This window comes from Chaetura pelagica, unplaced genomic scaffold (genome assembly GCF_000747805.2).
Source record: "Chaetura pelagica isolate M959 unplaced genomic scaffold, ChaPel_1.0 scaffold37, whole genome shotgun sequence".
In the NCBI taxonomy this organism is placed as follows: domain Eukaryota; kingdom Metazoa; phylum Chordata; class Aves; order Apodiformes; family Apodidae; genus Chaetura; species Chaetura pelagica.
The window spans coordinates 967,015-989,931 of NW_009954567.1; the positions used below are offsets into that span (position 1 = coordinate 967,015).

General features: G+C 39.6%; 1 protein-coding gene across 1 annotated transcript in view; it reads right to left on the bottom strand.

Moving 5' to 3' along the window:
- Positions 1-21,245, bottom strand: part of SLC38A9 (solute carrier family 38, member 9) — a 38,069-nt gene extending 16,824 nt beyond the window's left edge. The window contains exons 1-10 of the mRNA XM_010005342.1: positions 21,101-21,245; positions 13,306-13,438; positions 11,527-11,648; positions 11,317-11,380; positions 11,116-11,209; positions 9,960-10,130; positions 7,377-7,436; positions 4,854-5,051; positions 2,745-2,852; positions 85-191 (exon numbers count right to left, since the gene is read on the bottom strand). Of these exons, the coding sequence (XP_010003644.1) occupies positions 85-191; positions 2,745-2,852; positions 4,854-5,051; positions 7,377-7,436; positions 9,960-10,130; positions 11,116-11,209; positions 11,317-11,380; positions 11,527-11,648; positions 13,306-13,438; positions 21,101-21,204 (1,161 nt within the window). The 5' untranslated portion in view covers positions 21,205-21,245. The remainder of the gene's footprint in view (positions 1-84; positions 192-2,744; positions 2,853-4,853; positions 5,052-7,376; positions 7,437-9,959; positions 10,131-11,115; positions 11,210-11,316; positions 11,381-11,526; positions 11,649-13,305; positions 13,439-21,100) is intronic.
- Between the last annotated feature and the right edge of the window lie 1,672 nt (positions 21,246-22,917).

Below are 22,917 nucleotides of genomic sequence, written 5' to 3' on the forward strand. Positions count from 1 at the left end.
TCAATTTCAAGAGAAGCAGACAGGAAAAAATGAGTGTTGTTTGGCAATCCAGATACAAATCAGCAATCTTATGAAATTACTTACATTGTTTTCTTGATTCCTGTTGTTTTGAAGAAGTGTGATGACACAATTGTGAATGAAGAAAGCAAGTGTCAGAACCCCTGTGAGCTGAGGGAACAGAAGTCTAAACTCTAAGGGAGGAAAAAGAAATGTTAATAGCTTAGTTCTTTGAAACAAACTGCCAAAATGAAGAGGACATACAGTGCTGTGAAGTCTACTGGCAGAAACATGAACCTCCATGTTGAAGTGGGACAATATCTCTTATCTTTGACCATAGCCAATGCAGATATTTCATCAGATAGTACCAAATGTATTAAGGCAGTGGTTACTATATAACATACACACTGGCAGAGTTTCTTGAGAGGCCTCAACCAAAGAATAACCAAATAACCAAAGAATAACCAAAGATTATTCAGTTAATGTAGGATTTACACACACAAGATTTCTGCTTCTCAATAATTTACCAGGAAAGCATGTTTGAAGCAAGAACTGATTTCCCCCTGAACAGGGAGACAGGGGGGAAGAAATAATTTGTTCTTCGAGCATCTTTTGTTGTTAAGAAGTCACTTATGCTACCAGAAAAAGAAAAAAGACATCTCTAGACATTTAAGAGGTTTACTTACAGACCACGGCATAAAGAAAGGCAGAGCAACTTTTTATCTAACCATACACCTTTCAGCATCTATGTGTTTTTTGTTGTTTTTTTTATATCTCCATGGGAATAACACTGGTCTGCTTCTTTTAATACTTGGAATGATTATGTTCTCAAGATCGTGTTTCTGAAAGTGCTGCAACTGGTTACACATTCACCAATGTGTAACATCAAAGTGCCATCTTTGCTGATATTATATAAGGATACTGTTTAGAGTATCCTTAGCTAGCAATGAGCTAGCTCAGCTTCCAGAAAGCATCCAGCAATATAGCAAAACACCCATCAGAGGCTCTCAGACCCTTACAGATCAAACCACAGAGAGCTTGATGCAAGTATATTTAAACCAGATTTCTCTAAAGTGCTATGAAATCAGCAAGGTAAACACACACCAGACAAACAATTAAGGGCTCATCCAGGTCGAGCCAATATGCCTTCTCTAGGGCTGGATTCACTATATCTTCAGTACCTAACTAGCAAAGATATTATTAGGATAATCCAATTCACCCTCAAAACATCTGCTTTTGTCTTGCACAAAGTGAAACGAAGAAAAAATTGCCTGGCTTTAAAGACTCATCTGGAAAGGAATTTTTTTTTTCTTGGTGACATGACCAAGCTGAAGAAACTGTTTCACATAGCCTTTAACTTTTTTCTTGACATTCAGATTTTCAGATAGAGTTCTGAATGCCTGGCTGAAATAAGGAATGATCGATCTTCAGCAATTATGGAAAAATGAATAAACAGATTTGATGGTAATTAGGGGGCAAAGAAGGAGTTTTGAACACACCTCTTTGCAAAATGTACATAGAATACACTAGCTAAACTGTTTATCCTGTTTGTGCCAGAACAACTTCAGTTCAACTGTTTGTCACTTCGTGGGACCACGATTCCAGAAATTAGAGCAGATTCTACTAGAAATACAGAAGAACTGTGGTGCTTCTTTTTTTGACCTCTATCTTGCTAGAGTAATTCCAAACCCATCCTAATATTTTAAGCTATCCTTGTTTTATTCTCCAATTCTACATTATTGGACCAAATGATAGTTTGCCACCCATGTGTAAAACTGTTAGTGCAGTGCTCATTGTGCCTGGGAAAATAAAAAAGCACAAAGGAAGCCTTAAAAAGGTGTGTGTCTCTGAATTGTAGCTTCAGTAAATAAGTAACTTTTGAAGACAAAATACACTTGACAAAATACTCTAGTTCCTAAGAACAGAACAAGTGATACAATGCAACAGTACAGGACACAGCTCTTTGGAGGTAACTGGACATATAATTTTGCCTGTTGCACAGGACAGGGAAAACACAGCTAGATCTAACCTCACATTGCTCATTCCAGGTTTCCTAAAAAACAAACGTATCTTTTTAGACTTATCTGTTCAAGCAACACCAGTGTTTATGACTGTGACAACTCATAGAGTAATTTGTAACAGTAATTTGGAATGAATGAATTGCCACCAAAACAACATTCAAGAAAAGAAACATAATGGAGACCCAACGGGCATTTAAAAGAGAAGAGCTAAGATTATGGATTAAAACTTGAGATGCGTAGGGAAGTACAGGAAAACTGTAATTGTAAATTGTGGTGAATAAGCTATTTCATTTTAGCAAGACACTGTGTGGCAAACTTACAACACCTTTACCCATCAGTTTGTGTACAGTTTGTAATTTGTAACTGCTACTGTAATGGGCATGATCTGAAAATGGTGCAGCTGGAACTTACTATAATATAGGCAAAACAGTACCATGGCAAGCTCCCCATCACACGATACATGTTGGGGATACCTCTGATGTGCATTCCTCCTCTTCTCCGGTGTTGATACTTTCTCCTAATACAGAAGCATCGCTGGGGAACAGATTCCTTGTCTCTTTGTCACAAGGAATCCCTCCTGATCCTCTATGTGCAACACCAGATAGCATTTCCTTATTTAAGTCACAAAGGTGTTAAAAGGTGAATAAGGAAGTAATTAATGAATCCCTTTAAAAACATGAAACCCATCATATATATGCCTCATTACTGCATTTTAAGTAATCTTACCTGGTACAAAAAACTCATTCTCTGTAAACCAGTTGTATTCTAGGTGGATTCCAAGATGAGCAGCCTTTACAGTAACCAGAAAAACTAAATAGACAACTGAAACTGTTCCTGGAAAAGACAAGAGCCAAACAAACACACGAGGCAGTACACCGTATCTGTGATCTGTTTTATTCTGGCTCCAATCAACCAGTTAACAGTAGCCCAAATACTTAGGGTTGGTATTCATCCTTAAAATTACAGGTTAAGTCTAAATTTTCTTTTATTTCTTTCATAGGTCAGAGACATAGAGTAATGCAGTTGCATTCAGTGCAAGTTTTCAGCTCATTTAGTGTTCTCCAGATGCTGCACTAGTGATAGTGGAAGAAATGCCATGTAATCCCCAGGGTGGGGCAGGTAGGGAGGGTCTCTAGGCAGTAACAGATGGGTTCCAGCTTCAGCTGTCAGCATTTTAATCTTACTTGCTTTAGTATTTTCTTACCCTTAATGTTACATCTAGTCTACGTAAAAACCTAACTTTTTACACAGAAAAACTACAACTTACCCAAGTTCCCCTATTTTATTTTAAGTTAAAGGTTCCAGGAACAGCAGATCCAAGCTCTAATTAATTGTCATACTGGAACAGAGGAGAAACCAAACTTTCAATCCCCTGTCCTCTACCTCATTTACAATAAAGCTCTGTGTTTTTCAACCCATTCTGTAGTCCCACATCTCCTCCCTTTCTCTTCTCCTATCTTTTATACCTTCAGACTTCTCCTACTCCATAAGCTGTGACCAACTCCACTCATCATCCATGTGTGGATCCACTTTACCAGTCCCTCCTGCTTTTGTCTTCTACCTCAAGACAAGAAGCAAGGATAAGTCACAATTTTTGTTCTTGTATCACAGAACGGCCAGGTCAGGTTATTGGGAGATGGAGCAAAGCACAGCAGCAGGTTAGACTAACTGATGGATGTTATTAATTAGTCAACTGATTGATTGGAAATGCCCTCATGTCAGAAGCAATTAATCCTTGGAAGTAACTGCTGGTATCAAAATGTTTACCACATGAGGAAGGGTTATGCCTGACTTTGTGCCAAGGTAGTATGCATCAAATGCTGTACAGCAGTTTGTGTACCACTGTTTTGGAAAATCTGTTCCAAATACTGTGGTACTTGTTTTATAGGATTATCAAGTAAGCAAAGGAAAAAACCCATAAACTTCCTACTAACTGTAAAACTCAAGCAAAACAGGGTAGAAAGCCTGTGGGTGATTAAGAAATCAAGCAACAAATTACTCTGAGACATAATACTGGTTGCCAGCAAACTACTGGAAGAGTGGCTAAAAAAGTTGCCTGGAAGAAAAGGCCCTGGGGGTGTTGGTCAACAGTCAGCTGAACATGAGCCAGCAGTGTGCCCAGGTGGCCAAGAAAGCCAATGGCATCCTGGCTTGTATTAGAAATAGTGTGACCAGCAGAAGTAGAGAGGTGATTGTCCCCCTGTACTCAGCACTGGTGAGGCTGCACCTTGAGTACTGTGTGCAGTTTTGGGCACCTCACTACAAGAAGGACATTGAGGTGATGGAATGTGTCCAAAGACAGGCAATGAGGGTCTAGAACACAAGTCTTAGGAGGGGCTTCTGAGGGAATTTGGTTTAGTCTGAAGAAGAGGAGGCTGAGGGGACACCTTATGGCTCCCTACAACTACTTGAAAGGACGTTGTAGGGAAGCAGGTGTTGGCCTCTCTTCTCAGGTAGCAAGTGATAGGTCAAGAGGAAATGGCCTGAAGTTATGACAGGGGACATTTACATTGGATATTAGGAAAAATTTCTTCACTGAGAGATATGTCAAGCATTGGAACAGGGTGCCCAGGGAAGTCACCATCACCAGATGGAGTCACCATTCCTGGAGGCATTTAAAAGATGTGTCGATGTGGCACTTAGGGACATGCTTTCATGGTTGACTTGGCAGTGCTGGGTTAGCAGTTGGACTCAATAACCTTAAAAGTCTTTTCCAACCTTAACAATTCAATTATTCTATTCTAGGATTCCATTATTCTTTTCACTGTAGTAGCTTTCACATTCTGTACATTTTATCAACAATGAAACAATGCTTTAATAGTATTTGTTACCTACCTAGGACATTAAACTTTGCAAAGAAGGATGGAGACTTCAGATTTAGCAGGGGTAGAAGAACAACGATCAGGTAAAATGGTACTGTTTCTGATTTGTTCCACCATTCCTCGAAGAGTTCAAAACCTGTACTGTTGCCAGAAGATAACATCACACTGCTGTTCTGTGGTGGGTGACCTCTAGCAGCACTTGGACAAATGACTGAAAGAAAGGAAAAGAAAATATGTCCAGATAAAAAGGTTTTACAGAATCTTCACAGCCAAGATGCCATTATTTCTGGAGAGTGTTCTACCTATGGGGAAGAGGACAACTCAAAAGCAATGTCTCACAACTCAGCTTCTCATTTCTGTTGTGTTTTTTTTTAAATCAGGAGTTCACCACTAAGTTTCCTCTGCTAGGACCTGGGACGCTGAGCTGACACTTGCTCTGGCACTTTCATCCGAGCCTGACAAAGATGCTTTATTTGTCTGAATTGTGGCATAGGAACAGCCTTCAAGGTCACATACCTATGACTAGGTGTGTTACATGCACCTGCTGGAACCAAGTCATACCAACACATCTCTGCATCTGGTTGCATATTTAACATTGTAATCTGTCCCTGCGTACTTCAGTAATATTGTATGAATCAAGATGCCAGCACATCTGTGTACTGAAGAGCCTGTACATTGCTCTGAGAATATACAAAGGATGACAAGAAAGCTATGACAACAGTTGGCAGGTGTAACACCCATGTATTGAAGCAAACTGGTCATGAATGCATGTACCATCTCGGTGCCATGCCAGGTGCAAGTACACCACTGCTAGACAAGACAACAGAAGAAATTTTAAGATATGCACCCATAATGCTGCCAAAAGGGAATGTCACGCTCCTGTTACATGGTGGCTGATCAATGGCAGCATCAGAGCAAGTGACTGGAACCAAACCAATCAAGCAAAAAGATCCCTTGATAAAAATGTGTTTATTTGATGTTTGTTATTATCAGCATTTATTTTTAATACATGCCTACAAGGCTGTGTGTTGAAATAGGAACCTGGTTTTTTTTCCTCATAATGTCTTATTTTAAATTTTGGCATCCCACTATACTTGACAGTCCCCTTCCAACATTGGCAGTACATATGTTCCGCTACAAAGGCAAAAATGTGAGAAGTGTTCCATCAAATTTCTTGAGAGAACAGTGTATTTCTTTACTTCCCTCATTTGCTTTCTCTCCATTGCTTTTACAAGGACTGTTTCACAGACTCTGAAAAATTGTTTTGTTCTGACTGATCTCCTCAGTAGCCCTGAATGCCCTGCCAAGAGCCATTTAAGCATCTGGCAGCCCTTAATTTTGTGAAGCAGCTGCTTTACATCTTCCATTTGCTGGAGGATGCTGTGGAATACTGTCATATACTTTGTCACCAAGTTATACCCCCTGCTGCACAGGGATGGGACAGAACATCAGAAGCAGGAGACAGCACAAGAGAAAGAGCAGCACAACAGCTATTGGTGCCTTGCTGGTAAGGACTGCAGGGAAAACAGGATTCAACACTAGCTCAAATACAAACCAACTGTTTTCCAGAATTATTTCTCAACTCCTTTGCCTGACTCCAAACATCTGCTCTCCAGAAACATGGCTGCAGCTAGTGTGACACACAGCTGTCTGGCTCCTACTGAAATGTTTCCTGATTCCCATAAGCACCCAAGACAGAGAAAATCCTCTTCATAACAAAGAACAAGTTCAGTTACTATATATAGGCAGGAAGATCAAAAGCTGACCTGCCTTCATTCTACATTATTCTGCCTACTTATGAACTCCCAGCAGACCAAAGGCAGCTTCACACTTGACTGCAGTTTCTTCCCTTAGCTCCGAAAATGTTGCCTCAAAGCAAGTGGACTGCTGATAGCCTGACACTTGTTCTGTTTTGCACTCAGTATCACTGAAGTTGCTTTTACAGCTTTTATTAAAATAAGAATGTTGCTACGGAAGTGGTTAGGAGCAAAGATGAACCAGCCAAGATTTTAAACAGTAAACAGATCTGATATGCCTCTGTTTTAGGGTGCAAAAATTAAAATCCCTTAAGGCAATTCCCCATGGTGCAACTACTGTCAAAAGGTCTGAAACTCATGGCTTCACAGAAGAGCTATACATAAACTTGTGATTTGCTTTTTAATCCTTATCCCCACCTCCTTTTTTTTTTTTTTTTTTTTTTTTTTTTTTTTTTTTTTTTTTTTTTTTTTTTTTTTTTTTTTTTTTTTTTTTTTTTTTTTTTTTTTTTTTTTTTTTTTTTTTTTTTTTTTTTTTTTTTTTTTTTTTTTTTTTTTTTTTTTTTTTTTTTTTAAAAAAAATTATTAAGCTTTTCAAGTGTGTGGTTACTTGGGGAAGTACAAATCTCACATAGAAAACTAAAGTTTTTTTTAAAAACAGGTAGTTAGAACTTACAATATACACATTACAACTGGGAGGTGGCTAGGCATGGAAACATGATGATTTCCCTTTAAAGCTGCTCTGCAAACCAGGAAACACAGCATTAATAAATGCTTCTTACCTTTGTTACTTCCGTTTGTGCCAGGAACAATATCTGTTACGTTTATGTCATGAACAAAGTCTGAAGAGAAGAAAAAAAATTTACTATCAATGTCCCAAATCTGCTACTAGGTTTTTATCTGTTGACTTGATAAAGATGTAGGAAGGAAGTATTTTAGAAAATTACATCAGATCCACAATATAGCAGCTTGCACTCCCCCCAACACCAAGTAGATATTTTAAAACTTCCTTTCAGAAGTGTTTAAATTAGCTCCCCACTGCACTACTTTCTCCTCAACAGCCCTGTCCATTCATGAAGTTTCCAAGCCTCCCCTCCCAGCTGCTCATTCTTGTTCCTGCAGCGCACCTCTCTGCTTGTCCCAGCTCCTCTGTCTGCAGTGCTGTACAGCAGGTTAATGAGAAGATACATCTTAGTATCAGCCTCTTCTGGGACAGAAAAAAAGTGCATGCAACCATACCCTTTGTCCACATGGACAAACATTTCCCTACTTATTCTTTTAATTCTGTTTTCAGAAGACACTCTGTGGAATGATTTTTCCATGTTTTATTTTAATTAAGGGAATCTCTAGAAAAAGCTCTCATTGTCCACAGTCATCTCTAGTAGTATTTTGCTTGGAATACACTCCTGTGCTACTTTACTGCTCTGCTGCACTAGATATTTTTGAGCTTCTGCAGCTTCACCAGTATGAGATTACTGGATAGCAGCTTCCTTATATTTAAGCATATATACTCACAGAAAATGCCCATCAGCTTGGAAATTTCATTAGTGTGTCTCTGGTTAAAATTTGCTCCTGCTGCCTGTGGAACTATTATGCACACAGAATACCAACTGGAGCAACAGCCTCAGATTTTTTAAATGCAATTAACAGAAGCTTGTTTCTCACATAGAAAGCAAAAGGTCTTGTGGGAAGAAAAGTATTTTTTGTTTCTTCATTTTGATTTAGACACCCTGAATCACAACTTTCTCATACTCATTGGTATCTGTTCAGTGTATACAACAATCAGAAGATTTAATTAAAATCATTCCTCACCTCCTCACTTCACCACTGTTTTGTGTTGCTACTTAAAAAAAAAAAAAGTGAAGCCACCACAAGAATTGATAGCTCTTACAGAACTAGAGCTTTAAAATTACAGATGGATAGCCAACTTTTGTTTTCGCTACACTTGAAAAAGTGTTTTAAAAATAGCAATTGCATTTGCAGATTTATTTGTTTCATAAAACCAAACTAGAACAAAAGCATGGGACATCATGTTAAAAAACAAAAAGTCAGGATATAATAACTGGCATACAGTCTTCCATTCTTCACTTATTGCTAATTTCTACATCATCGTCCCACAGGAAATCTCTTTGTCCCCACCTAATTTGTGTGTGCAAATTTTTTCAACAGTCATCTAAATGTACCAGAATTAAAAACAGGAGTCTGCTTAGAATGATGCACAGCTGTAAGATGCCATTGTGTCAGACCTACACCCTATTATGCATTTTATAACTTAGTAATTAAGTAGTCACAATGAAAGCTAGGACAAGAATCCAATTATTAAAGTTATCACAGAGCAAACAACTTAAATAAGAACCCCTAGCAAATACAGGTAAGTGATAAAATAACATGTCAATCTCAGGGAAAAGCAGGATTATTTTCCTATGAAAGGAACTTGTTTGATAATTCAGAAGTTTGCTTAAGAGAATTTGAGTTATTTGGTTTAGAATAATTTAGGATTAAAGTGCTAACATTATTTAAAAAAAACCCAAAATCTAAAATGAAATGGCCTTAACAACCAATTAACCAATGAAGTAAAGTAAGTCCTTCAGGGATGGTGGGAGTTCTAATTAAACATTGTTTAAGAAGTAAAAGTGTGCTATTATGTGCCCCAGAGATTTGCCAATTACCTTCAAAACAGAAACTATGAAATCTTAGTAGTGCTATTCAATGCTGCGATTCAGATTTTCAAAGCTTTAATTTATTCTCACAACTCTACATTCCTTATTGACTGTATCCACAAAAGCTTGTGTGTCTGTGCATGTACAAGTGTGTAAATAACCAGTGTGCTCTCTTTTGTAGCAACGCCAGTTTAACAATCATCTTTTCACTGTGCTACAGATCACTGTTCCTCTAGGGATGCTTGCTGACATCTTCTACATGGCAGCACTCTTAAGTGTATTTGCAGAAATCTAGAATAAAACTAGATTTTTTTTCATTAACCTTAATAATTTCAACAGCATAGCTTGTTATATGGCTGTTCAAGTACTGACACTCATGCAAACAAAAGGGGGAGTGAAAATACAAAGTGGAAACAAGCAACCCGGGTTGGATTGTTTAAACTACACCAAAAAGTCTCATTACTGACTTGGAACTCAGATAATCAGTACCTTTTCTTTCATTAAAACCACTCTTGAGAAACTGGCTTTGAAAACATTTATGCTGTGCCCATAATTTCACATACAGTTATTTATTCTCACTTGATTTTTCGCACAAATTATCAGAAAAAATCTAGATTAAGAAAATGGATAATCCTTTTAAAGCAAAGTATAAAGTTGGATCTTTCCACAATAGATCAGTAACTTCAACAAAAAATGTATACTTACTGTATATAAACCTTCCTGTGTTGAACAGAAAATTGGACATAAGCACCCAATAAACAACCATGGCTCCAACAAGCGATACCATAGAAAATAAGAGGCTTGACCATTGACCAAAAGATCCAAAGTAATACTTGCAAACATCTGGGAATTCCCAGTTTGAGGTATCTATTAAAGCTGAAAAAGATACAAATCCCCCCCCCAAACCCATATATAAATAAAATGTTATATAAAACTCAGTTGAACTCATCATGACAGGATGTGTTCTTGCTTCACAACTTTCTGACACAAGTTCACACTACTTCCAAAGGCTAAGATGACTGCTGTTAACTTCAAAGTATAACACTCACTAGGCATTTGACTGAAGGAGTTTGAAAACGCAGAGGCTTTTATTGTGGTCATACTACCCTTTTGAGTACTTCCAGAAGCACTGGAAAAAGACATGGTGGAAAAATGCAGACAGACATTTGTAGCCAAAGCCTTTTGCAGCAGTTATGGAAAAGTGGGCCAGATCATGAACTAGTCCTCAACAATGTCCTGAAATGAGTTGTTACAAATTGGAGGTCCTAGGTGCCTTTACTTTGGCAAGTGAGGGGTTAGCTTCTGCATATAAGTACCAACTACAAGAGCTGCAATATGTGTTTTGAACAATAGAAGCACATTCTGAGTACAACCACCGTTAGTGAGACAACTGTCCATAAATTGCTTCCAACACAGAATATATAAAAATATTATGGCAGTGCAGGCACACAACTCAAGTGGATGCAGCTACAGCCCATGCTGTTTCACTGGAGAACATGATCAGAAATACTGGGAGACAACTGGACAGTGCCTATGGAGAAGAAGGGAAGCCTCTAACTCCATAAGTCTCCCAAAGCTTAGTAGATGAACATCTGAAACCCTGCTTTCTACGAGTTTGGGTTTGCCTATAACACATAGGTCCCAAGGAACTGAAGGAAAGTCTAATAAAGGAAGACCCACATTAAGCTTACAGAGCTTAGAACCAGACTACAGAAGTTTAGAGACACTCAAAGGAACAGCATTTATTTGCAGTTCAGGTCTATAGTAAAGATAGAGACAAACTGAGGCTCTATTACATCTCAGTTATTTATATTATTTTATTAGTGAAAATACTGGTGTTACGAAGCTTTGTATTTCTTACGGATCATTTTCCGGGATTTCACAACTCTGTAGCAGCAATAGAGAGTCAAAATGCCCATCAGTAAGATGAGAATGATTCCAGAAGTAAAGCCTGCCTGTTGAGATGGAGAAATACAGTTTTATCAATCACACTATAGAAAAATGAAGAGCAAACCATGCTGCCAAAAATATTTTCATAAACAGACATTTTTCATAGTTTTACCTGTTTTATTCCCCACGGGATACTTAATATAGAGGTACCCATCATTGTATTCCATATCATAAATCTAGGAAGAAATTTTAAAAGCCAGTGAATACTTTAAGAAGCAGTCTTACCTCATACTATCCTCTTAGCTACAAGTTACACATACAATACAGAACACTCGATAATAATGCATTTTCTGGCTAATATATGGCAAGGTGCTTAACATACATTGTCACTATACTGGAGTTTTTACCATAGCCATCTGTGCAACTGTCAACTTTAAAAGCAGTTCCTAATGGACTGTACACATAGATTTCATCAGGAGCTGGAAGTACGTGATCAGGAGCAATCTAACAAATGGATAAAAAACAAGACTTATTAGTGACACAAAACTAACTATTGTCCCAAATATAGCAAGCCATCTGTTGTAAATCACAAAATCTTTACAGGAAAGTACATTAAAAACAAAAAAAAGGTTGGATTGCACCACAGAATCACTTTGTTTGGAAAAGACCTTTAAGATCAGTGAGTCCAACCATTAACCCTTCTCTTTCAAGTTCAGCACTAAGCCATATTCCCAAGCACCACATCTAGACAACTTTTAAACACATCCAGGGATGGTGACTCAACCACCTCCCAGGACAGCACGTTCCAATGTCTGACAATCCTTTCAGTGAAAAAGTTCTTCCTAATGTCTAGTCTAAACCTCCCCGGGTGCAGCTTGAGGCTATCTCCTCGTTCCATCACCAGTTACTTGTGAGAAGAGACCAGTGCCTACCTCTTCACTTTGTCCCTTCAAGCAGTTGTAGAGGCTGATGAGGTTTCCCCTCAGCCTCCTTTACTTCAGAGTAAACAGCCCATTCCCTCAGCCACTCCTCATATGACTTGCTCTCAAGGCCCTTCACCAGCTTCACTGTCCTTCTTTGGACATACTCCAGCACCCCAGTGTCCTTCTTGTATTGAGGTGCCCAAAACTGGACACAATATTGGAGGTGTGGCCTTGCAAACACTGAGTACAGAGGGATGATCACCTCCCTGGTCCTGCTGGTCACACTATTTCTAGTACAGGCCAGGATGCCATTGGCTTTCTTGGCCACCTGGGCACACTGCTGGCTCATATTCAGCTGTTTATCAATCAGAACCCCCAGATTCCTTTCTGCTGGACAGCTGTCCAGTCACTGTTCCCCAAGCCTGTAGCACTGCATGAGGTTGTTGTGGTTCAGACGCAGGACCTGACACTTGGCCTTGTTAAGCTTCATACAATTGACCTTCGCTGATCCACCCAGTCTGTCCAAGTCTCTCTGTAAAGCCTCCCTACCCTTAGGCAGATCAAGACTCCCTCCCAACTTGGTGTGTCTGCAAACTTACTGAGGGTGCATTCTATCTCCTCATCAAGACTGCCGATAAAGATGTTAAACAGAAGTGGTCCTGAGGAACCCCACTTGTGATGGGCTGTCAGCTGGATTTCACTCCGTTCACCACCACTCTCTGGGCCCAGCCATCCAGCCAGTGTTTTACCCAGTAGAGTACATGCCCGTCAAAGCCATGAGCAGCCAGTTCATTCATGAGAAAAATTTCTCCCAATGAAATAAAAAGTTCAAAGGTTTTTCAGCTAGATAGCAGAAAACCAGATTTTTCTTCAGCAAAATACCTGTAACATACTATGCACAGACCATGCTAGCTCTATCACAGCAGCTGACAACTGCTTAAACTCTCTTATAGATGGGAGAAATGAGTACACACATCTGGGCAGCTTGGACCACTGTTTAAAAAAACTAAGCTGTTTGTATGTTTTCTTTGGATGGTGAAGGAACTGCACAAGGCCATCAAAACTTGTGAAAACACAAGAGGTTGAATAAGGCACTCAGCTGCTAGACACATACTGCAAAGCAAGCTGCAGAGCAATTGTTCCCTTACCTTTATTTGTGCTTCTGTTATAAACCTAGGCTGTGGAAGACCCAACATGCCAGAGACCACTCACTTGATTTGGCCCTGTCTTTGCCTTACCAATGCTCTGTCTGCAGGAGATGTGAGCCTGCTGTAGTAATGAATCCGCTTATTCATTGCTGAAGCTTCATCTGTGACTCTTTGCATCTCATCATTCACACTGACTATGTTTGTAGGCTCCACATGAAATGGTCTAAAGGGAAAAAGAAAGAAAGAAAAAAAGGAAACCATTAAAATCCCAGAAATCAAGAGCTCAGAGAACAGCTTGGCATCGCTCTGGATGAGTCTCTCATTCGCTGACACAACGCAAATGAAAAATACCACTGCCATGAGGGAAGCTGCCGTCCATGCATGAAAGAGCCATGTGTTTATACCATCCATATTAAAATGGCCTCTTGCCCAGATTCTGTAGGGCAACCTAACAACAAAATTCAGACCTAAAACCACTCCATTAGTTCTCAACAGTGAGTCACACCAAAACTATATGTTAATAAGCTTGGCCAAGCTTATTAATGCTTATAACTGGTGTTGCTAGAACTACTGATGAGGAACAGAGTTAGGAACTGAAAGCATGAGAATGCAGAAGCAAAAAAAGACGGAGAATAAGAAAGGAATGAGAAGTGGTAATGAGGACCACCTGTGAAAAGGCTAGAAACTACTAATAGAGCCAAAAACACTGTATGAAATTGTGTTTAGTGGGAACGAACCAAGCCCAAAGAAGTCCATGTGCTCATACTATTTTTAAGCAAACACAACCAGGAAGGGAATTTGTCACAGAACACCGAACAACAGATGTCCATATGCAGTTCTGAACTACTCCACAACTTCCCTTAAGATTTAATCAGGGTAATAATGGAGAACAGGACTGTCATCAACATAGGTCCTACATCTCTCACACAAAGATCGAGAACGCGTTAATGGTCTCCCTTCCCTCTTCCTTAGTTAAGTTAGACTACAGGCACAGACACAGCCGCTAAAGAAGAGAGAACCCACGCCCCTTTCCCCCATTTTTCTCTGCACACACACCGGCACTGAGCAATCAGAGTGAAAGGTGCTCCTAAATTTACAACACAACATAAATCTACCTTCATGCAAGGGGTTGTACCAGAGATAGTACCCTAACAAAGATATTGTAGAGATCTATTTTTTTTTAATCAAGTACAATTTACTTGCATATAGACATACTATACTGTTGCCTAAATGTGGCATTCACTTTCTGTAACAAGAGAGGGAATACTGGTGACCTGTAAGCCTTGATACAGGCTTTTGGGTTTTTTTCCCCTTTCATCGGGGCTTTTAACTCCTAAAGCAATCTCAACAGCTTTCTGAACAACTTCTTCCAGGCTGATGTTTAAATCACTGAGAAACAAGGGCCATCCCCAAACCAGACCTCACACAAATACAGAGCACATGTTTCAGGCTACCAAACGCAGAAATTATGTCAGCAATAAATCCATGCCATTTTCCCTGTAAAATTAGCAAAGCCTATTTGAATTGACTGTTTTCCACCACCCATTTCTGGCTCAGACTACAACAGAGCTTGGACAACCCCTCCTGCCCCAGCTCTCAATTCCTTGACAAAGGCCTCATTCCCTTTCCCAGTGAATCATTAAGGATTTGCACCACAGCACCACCTTTTCTCTAGAAGGAAGAAAAGAAATACACCTCTTAAGGTAGATCCTTATTCATGTGTACTTAAGGGGATACAGCAGGTATGAGTATTTATGGGATTAATAAAAACTGACAGTCAAAAGTAGAAAAAAAAAGAGAAAAACAACTTTCTTCTTCACAAATTCATTCTTCCCTTTATTTTAGACTTCATTCTTACACCTTCCTTCATCATGGAAAAAATGGCTTAGGCGTGCTAAGCCGTCTCCTACTTGCTGCAATGAAAGTTAACACACTTTCAAATTCTACAACATTCTCAATAAACTCTTATTCTCTCCATGACATAAAAGGGGAAATCCCTGTTTTATGTGTGGACTTCTGTGGTGTTCTTATAAACGATTAAGAAAGATACTACAATTAAACAGGAATAAATTTTAAGCTTTATTACTCAAGTCAGAGGCATAGAGGACTAACTAATTCCATAGGTACGTAACATACAAAAATATTCAGCTGTAAAGGAGTTCACTTGTTTTAGCTTAAAATTTATTGGGCTGATGCGATCATTGGACACTGCTAAAAAATATTTCATTAGAGGACCAGTAAAACATGACTGTAGCTATGAAAACAGGAAATGCAATACATTCAATTCCCTCTCTCCCCAATGAGCTCTCTGCTGTTTTCTTTTTGAATCACTGTCACACATCACATTTACAACACAAAAAGAATGCTTTTTTCTAATTATACAGCACCTGCATAGTCTGAAGAGCTTAATGAGGACTACTCTTTCTCACTCTCCAGTTAATATTATTAGTACATCTCCATAATCTTCCATTGCTACTGTGGAAAAATTACACTGAGACAAAGTCTGCTTCAAAGCAAGAATATCTGTGGCAAGCATTTCCTTCAAAATGGTGTTGAACAACTCTGACATGGAAAAGAAAATTCTGTCAAAGAAAATTCTTCTGGACTGGAAAACAATGGCAGGTTATTTTTTAAAGCAATCCAAGTTAAAGCCATGGATGATTTAAAAACTAAAATAACAGGAAAATGAATACATCATCTACAGTTATAGGGAAAGCAGTGTTGTTAGCCAATGACCAAATATCAATAAAATACTTCACTTCTAGCAAATATGTATATGACTGTATGTAAAATACACTTTAGAGAAAGATATTTCATTTTCTTCAGTATTATGAACAAAGTCTGGATTGAACAAGCAGCTTATAGTCCAGCACAAAACAGAAGGGTATGATCTAGAATTTAATGTATGGGTGAGGAAAAAAACAAGTAAACCATCCCAAAGAATTTCTCTGTATCTGTTGCTGCTGCTTCCTGAGAAGTGCACACGTTTAATGCTGCCAGTACTTGGGCTCCTTCCCCTCTTGATCCCTTCTGGTGTATATGTTTAGATTGAAAATTGTCTAAAGCAGCTAATAATTTTAATCCTCTCAGGGTACCAGTGCATTTCTAGTCTTACTGAGCAAGTGACTATGCTAAAATAGACTGTTCACCCACCAGTTTTATGGTTTTTAGAGACCTCCTGAAAGCATCAGTCTGACTTGGAAGCTCTGTGGGCAGCCTGGGATGCAACCTTCCTCCCTCATCTCCAGTAGGAAAGGGGAGCACTCTGGCTAGGATCAAGGTAATTTCCCAGCCTCCAGCTACACCAAGATCAAAGACTGGTTGCAGAGCATACTCGGAAGTCTGAGAAGCTCTCAAGTACTTGAAGATCTCAAACACTGGGATTTTCAGAGCTGAAGCAGGCAGGATACAATCTGGGATGTACTTTTGAAAACTCTCTTTAGGAACCACAAGTCCAGCAGACAACCACCCTGTACATGTAAGCATCAGCAGCCGCAACAGATTCCCAGAAAACTTACTGATCTACATAGGCAGTCACATAATATCTTCCCACATGGTAAAATTATTATTAGAAGGATGTGGGACAATGTGATCTGGGGGGAGGGGAATTGATGCGAAACACCGTAGCCGTTTTCCATGCATTGAGATAGATCAGTGTCCAAATAATTTATTATATGCATACTAAAATACACAAATAGAATTTATATTTCAAAAGCTGGTCTGAAAACAATGCTCTTTTTACACACCAGTGAAACACAGCTTTTTCCACAGCACAAGTATGGACAAGATGCAGGATCTTCTGCGGGAGGTTCCACACCTCCCATACACCATACCCTGCACATGTCCTTCAGAAACCAGTCCCAGAAAACCTGCAGCTACACTCATCTGCTAGTTATTTGCCACTCATATAAAGCGATGGTTAAGAATTCTAGTGCTGGTCCAGGAAAAGACAGAAGAAGGCTTCTGTCCAAAATTCCTCACACCATGAACTTCAACAGCAATTTTTGTAACCAAAGAAAGTGAAAATTGATGCTCATGAATTAAGTAATTTCCAGATATTGTGGTAGGCAAAGGTCAACTGTTGGATTTGGAGGGTTGGGGCAACAGCACAATAGGAAAATTTGTTTGGCAAAATATATACAATTTGCAACTACTAACATCCATAAGGGTGCTACATCTTTTATTCTGGATTTTTTCAGAATTGTACTACATCTTGCAGGGCAATGAAGCAGTGTAATGAATACCTATTTTGAGAAGTTTTAAACTAAGTAATATTGTTTTCCAAGTACTTTGCTGAATTATCTTTCAAACAACAACCAACTCTTTCTGTGCACCTGATAAAAACTAGTATCCTGACTACTGATCTGCTCCAACATAATACAGCTTTTCATGTCATGAATATGTGATGTTATTTTTGACTTCACATCAGACAAACTTCACATTTAAATAAATATAAAATAAACATATTTACTGGATGCTTAACAGCTCCTTTCTTCTTCTCCAAAAAGACAAGGAGCCACTTCAGCTTACTGCACAAATTTCATTGACAGCCCACATCCCTTCTCAGGGATGCAATAGAATTATTACACAGAAAAAAAAGGTAGCAAATTCTTATGGCTTTATTGTTTTACTGAGCCACCAAACTATTACAGGAATGCTGTATATGGCAACAGAAAAATTAGGCAGTAGAACTGATTGCCTCAGTCTGCACTGGCAAGGACTCTGGTCACACCGTCTAAGTTAAAGAAGGTAAAGGCATGGACTGTGAAAAGGAAGATCTCCCAAATAAAGGAGAAGAGCAGGTTCGTGACCATCTGAAGGACCTGAAGGTGCATAAGTCTATGGGACCCGATGGGATTCATCCATGACTCCTCAAGGAACTGGCTGATGAAGTTGCAAAGCCTCTGTCCATCATATTTGAAGTCGTGGCAACCTGGAGAAATCCCCACTGACTGAAAAAGGGGAAACAAAACTCCCATTTTCAAGAAGGGAAAAAAGGAAGACTCAGGGAACTACAGACCAGTCAGTCTCACCTCTGTGCCTGGAATGATCTGGAGGAGATCCTCCTGAAGGCTCTGCTAAGGCATGTGAAAAATAAAGGGGTGATTTATGACAGCCAACACAGCTTTACCAAGAGCAAATTCTGCCTGCCTCATTTGATGGCCTTCTACAATGGGGCAAGGAACTGGCTGGATGGTCACAGTCAAGGAATAGTGATCAATGGCTTGATGTCTAGATGGAGACCTCTGACAAGTGGTTTTCCCCAGGGGTAAGGGCTTGGACCATTGCTACTTAACATCTTTGTCAGTGACAGGGATGGTGACATTGAGTGCACCCTCAGCAAGTTTGCTGATGACAACGACCTGTGTGGTGAGGTCCACACATTGGAGGGAAGGGATGCCATCCAGAGAGACCTTGACAGGCTTGAGAAGTGGACTCGTGCAAACTGCATGAAATTCAACAGGGCCAAGCACAAGGTCCTGCACCTGGGTTGGAGCAATCTCAAGCGCAAGTACAGGCTGGGTGGAGAATGGATCAAAAAGTCTGGAGGAGAAGGACTTGAAGTGATAGCGGATGAGAAGTTCTACATGAGCCAGCAATGTGTGCCTGCAGCCCAGAAACCCAACCATGTCCTGGGCTGCATCAAAAGAAGTGTGGCCAGCAGGTCAAGGGAGGCGATTCTGCCCCTCTACTATGCTCTTGTGAGACCCCACCTACAGTATTGTGTACAATTCTGGAGCCCCCAACATAAGACAGACATGGAGCTCATGAAGCAAAGTCCAAAGAAGGGCCACAAAGATGATCTGAGGGTTGGAGCACCTTTCCTACAACGACAGGCTGAGAGAGTTGGGGCTGTTCAGCCTGGACAAAACAAGGCTCTGGGGACACCTTCCAGTACCAGGGGATTCTACAGGGAAGCTGGGGTGAGAGTTTTTACAAGGGCTTGTAGTGAGAGGACAAGGAGTACTGGATTGAAACTGGAAAAGGGGTAATTTAGGTTAGACATTAGGAGGAAATTCTTTAGTGTGAGAGTGGTGAGACATTGGTACAGGTTGTCCAGAGAAGTTGTGGAAGTCCTATCCCTGGAAGTGTTCAAGACCAGGTTGGATAGGGCCCTGAGCAAAAAACCTAGTGGGAAAAGAGCAGAAAAAGGGAAAAGTCTTGACCTCCCTTTAGAAAGGAGCACTGTCAAGTCTTTTTATATGCAAACAACAAATACAAAACATCATTCTTTCTTTGAAGATTCAAGTATTCCTGAAGACAACAGCAGTATCTGTTGACAATAAACAGATTTAAAGAGAAGCCAGGGAGGGGGGGAAGGAAACTCCCTCTCTTGCATACAGTAATTATCAATAAGCCATTGCAGCAATGACATTCTGGTTTTTAAAGGCACCTACAAAAAGGGCAAAACACACCTAACACAGTGTGAGTAATTAGGATCATTGTGAAGAGCAATAACATCCTCTTTAAAAAGATTAGAAGTGGCTTTGTATTTTCCCCAAATTGGCAAAAGAATACTAGACAAAATAATCTACAACGCAAAAAAACAATTAGCTCATTGTTCTTACATAAACACTGAAAAGCATGCCTTTCAAAAATCCCAAATCCTCCAAGTTGTTAAGAAAACTAAATAACTATGTAAATGCCATCAAATCTCAAACAACCCGAACAAAAGAGCGTAAGAAAGGCAAACAGTAAATACAAACAAATGACAAAGAACACTTCAAGGGCTACCTTAATCAAATCAAAATGACCACCCACCTACATCTGATCTAAGAGTTAAAAAGAGCAAACTAAGCAGAGATCTACTATTGCACTTGCACGTTTGGTATTTCAAAGCACGACAAACCTGGAGCTGCTACTCCCTGAAGCTCTAATGAAGTCCTGATATCCCAGGACTCGCACCTTTCCTCCTTGTGGCTCTGCATGCTTGGAAGGCAAAATACTAGGTTGTAGAAAATGGGAGAATTTACTCAAGGGAGGAGCAATAAAGACAATGCTGGAGGTTGTGGATCCAAGCCCATATTTCTGGTTTTGAGGAGGGAACCAAATACCACATACTATGACCTTTTCCGAAGCCAAGTTTCCAAACCTAAGAAATCACAAAAAAACCCACACACAATGAGGAAACAGGACCTAACCTCACTTTTGAAAAGTGGGTCTTGGCACTTCCATGTATCACAAAGGTGTAAACTTCTCTTGTTACTACTGCACCGCCACAGCACCTGAAACCCATTCATTGCTCCTCAGTGAGAACACACACTTCCTTTGACATAAGGAGCTGCCAAAAGCCATGTAAACTAGCAGTCTTCTTATGGAAGGTAAGCCGTGAGGGGCTCAGACACTCCTAAGAAAGAATATAAATGAAGAATCTATTTTGCACCTTTCCTTTTCCCACATTAAAATACTCTGCTGTTTCCTAACCTTTAATATACACACTTCTGTATGCTCATACACCTGCCCTCTGTTTGCTCCACTGGGCTCAGACCCTTATCCTTCCTTTGCTCGGAAAGAGAGATTGTTTAGCTCTTGGCTAACGTGAAAATAGGCTCTTTCCAAAGTTGCAGATTGAGACAGCAGCAAACCACTGTCACCGAGAAATCATTTTTTGCTGAAGTGGGCCCCAACAAGAAGATTTTGTATACAACAGTGCCATCTTCAGTTCCTTCAGAAGAACTGCTCTACCGTACTAGGAAAAAAACCATAAACAGGGTTCAAGAGGTTGCACAGGGCTATTCCTTCGTCTAAAATACCAGAGCTGTTTGAACCCGGATCCTGGTTTCCAAATGTTAGTCTTCTGTCTTTGTAGGGTCCTGTTGCCAAAAACAAAGATTAAGCTGCTCATTGCTATATAATTATTATGCAGGTTTAATCTTCCTCATACCTTTTGCACTTCAAGTCTTCTGGATTAAACTGTATATTCATGATTCCGTAATTGCTTTCATCACTTCCCACGGGAACCAAGAGAGGTTTGGTATCCTCTTCCATATTTCTTGAATGTGTCTCCTTCTAGATTGTGTCAATTATTCTCACCTTAAAAAAAAAAAAAAAAAGAATCACAAATTTAACACTGACACAGTCCCACACCTTCAAAAGCTCCTGCGTTGAAAAGCTCCCAAAAATCCCTTCAACTTGCCACTTGAGAATCATCATTCCATAATGCAAACATCACAGGGCAAGTGGAGCAAGGACGGTATTTTTTATATTACTCACTTAAGTAATGTGGTCAATGTACAATTGTATTCTGAGTCTTTTTTAGCTCTGCAATAGGCAATACAAATTAAAGGAATATGATGGATGCTGTTGATTATATTGGAACTGAAACAGGTTTGCACAGACTGAGGCTTGGAATCTTAGTTTTATTTGAGCTACTACAGCTAAGAAGCAAGTCCACCATGTGAAAATTAAGTATATTTATATGTGGGTCTTATCTTCCTGCTTTCAAAGCATGGGACTCCTTTCTTACTTCTCCACTGTAAGACCAGTGTGATTTTTAAAAGAGTTGTATTTCCAGTTTGTAACAGATAAGAACTTGTCACAGTTACCAGATAGCTAAATTTCACTAAATTACTTCAAACTTTGCAACAGACATATATGTAGTGTATATCTTCAGTGTATTTCCCAGAACAAAGATCAGATTATTGCAGCCTACTGTGTCTAGGCTTTTTGAATTAAAGGCAATAAACAGTTTAATAATGCATTAATAATAACGTATTGTATGTATTCAGAGCACTCCTGGCCATACAATGGGGAGTGGATTGCTTTTAAGCTAATGGAATTCCACTTAGTCTGAATTACAATCCTCAAATGGCAGTTACTGTGGTCTCATGTGAGCTGAACAAATGTGGCTTTAACAGCTCTCATCCCTGCTACCTCCTGAAGAATCTGTCAGCCAGGATTCTTTGTTCAAATAAAAATGGTAGAACTACCTGCTTTTTCAGTGGGGGACTACTTACTGATGCTTTAGCATGTCAGTCAGACAGCCTCATGGAAACACAAAGAACCAGGGCTGACACGGAAAGGATGTTTGAAATATGGGGTGGTAATGAAGGAAGACAAGACAGAAAGGATGAGGTGTGTGTATCATCTGCATCTGCAGGGAAATACACTGTAAAGGCCCAATCCCAGCAATTACACCAACCGAAGTTAAGCACTTGACACTGTTCTATGCCTTCCTAGCTGCACATTGCCGATCCTCTTGCATTAGCTCATCGTATTAATGCCTCAGGATAAAAAACTCCAACGAATCTGAAGATCATCAGTTTTATTTTATCTGCACTATGGCTATAAACAAAGAATCCAGAATATTTCATAGTACTCCATAAAGAAAAATCATCCTTCCAAAACACAGCATATACTGAATTTCACTTGACAGCATGATTTGGAGCTTACAGAGTTGTTGCTTACTGACTCTTCAGGGTTTGCTTAAAAGCTTGGATCAGTGAATAGAGTTTTATTTTTTAAGTGCTTATGCTGGTTTCAGCCAGGATTAAACCAATTTTCCTTTTACTGATTTTTTTTTTTTTTTCCCCTTTCAGTAAGCTCTCTTTTAACTAGCAGCAAGTTTTCCAGTTAGTGGGCTGAAAATACTGGAATGTTAATGCTATGCTTAGACACCAAAGTCACTTTGCTCTATTTGTTGAAACTGCTGCCTCTTCTGCTACAGTAAGCAGAAGAGTTGTATCTGTAACCCTGCTGTAG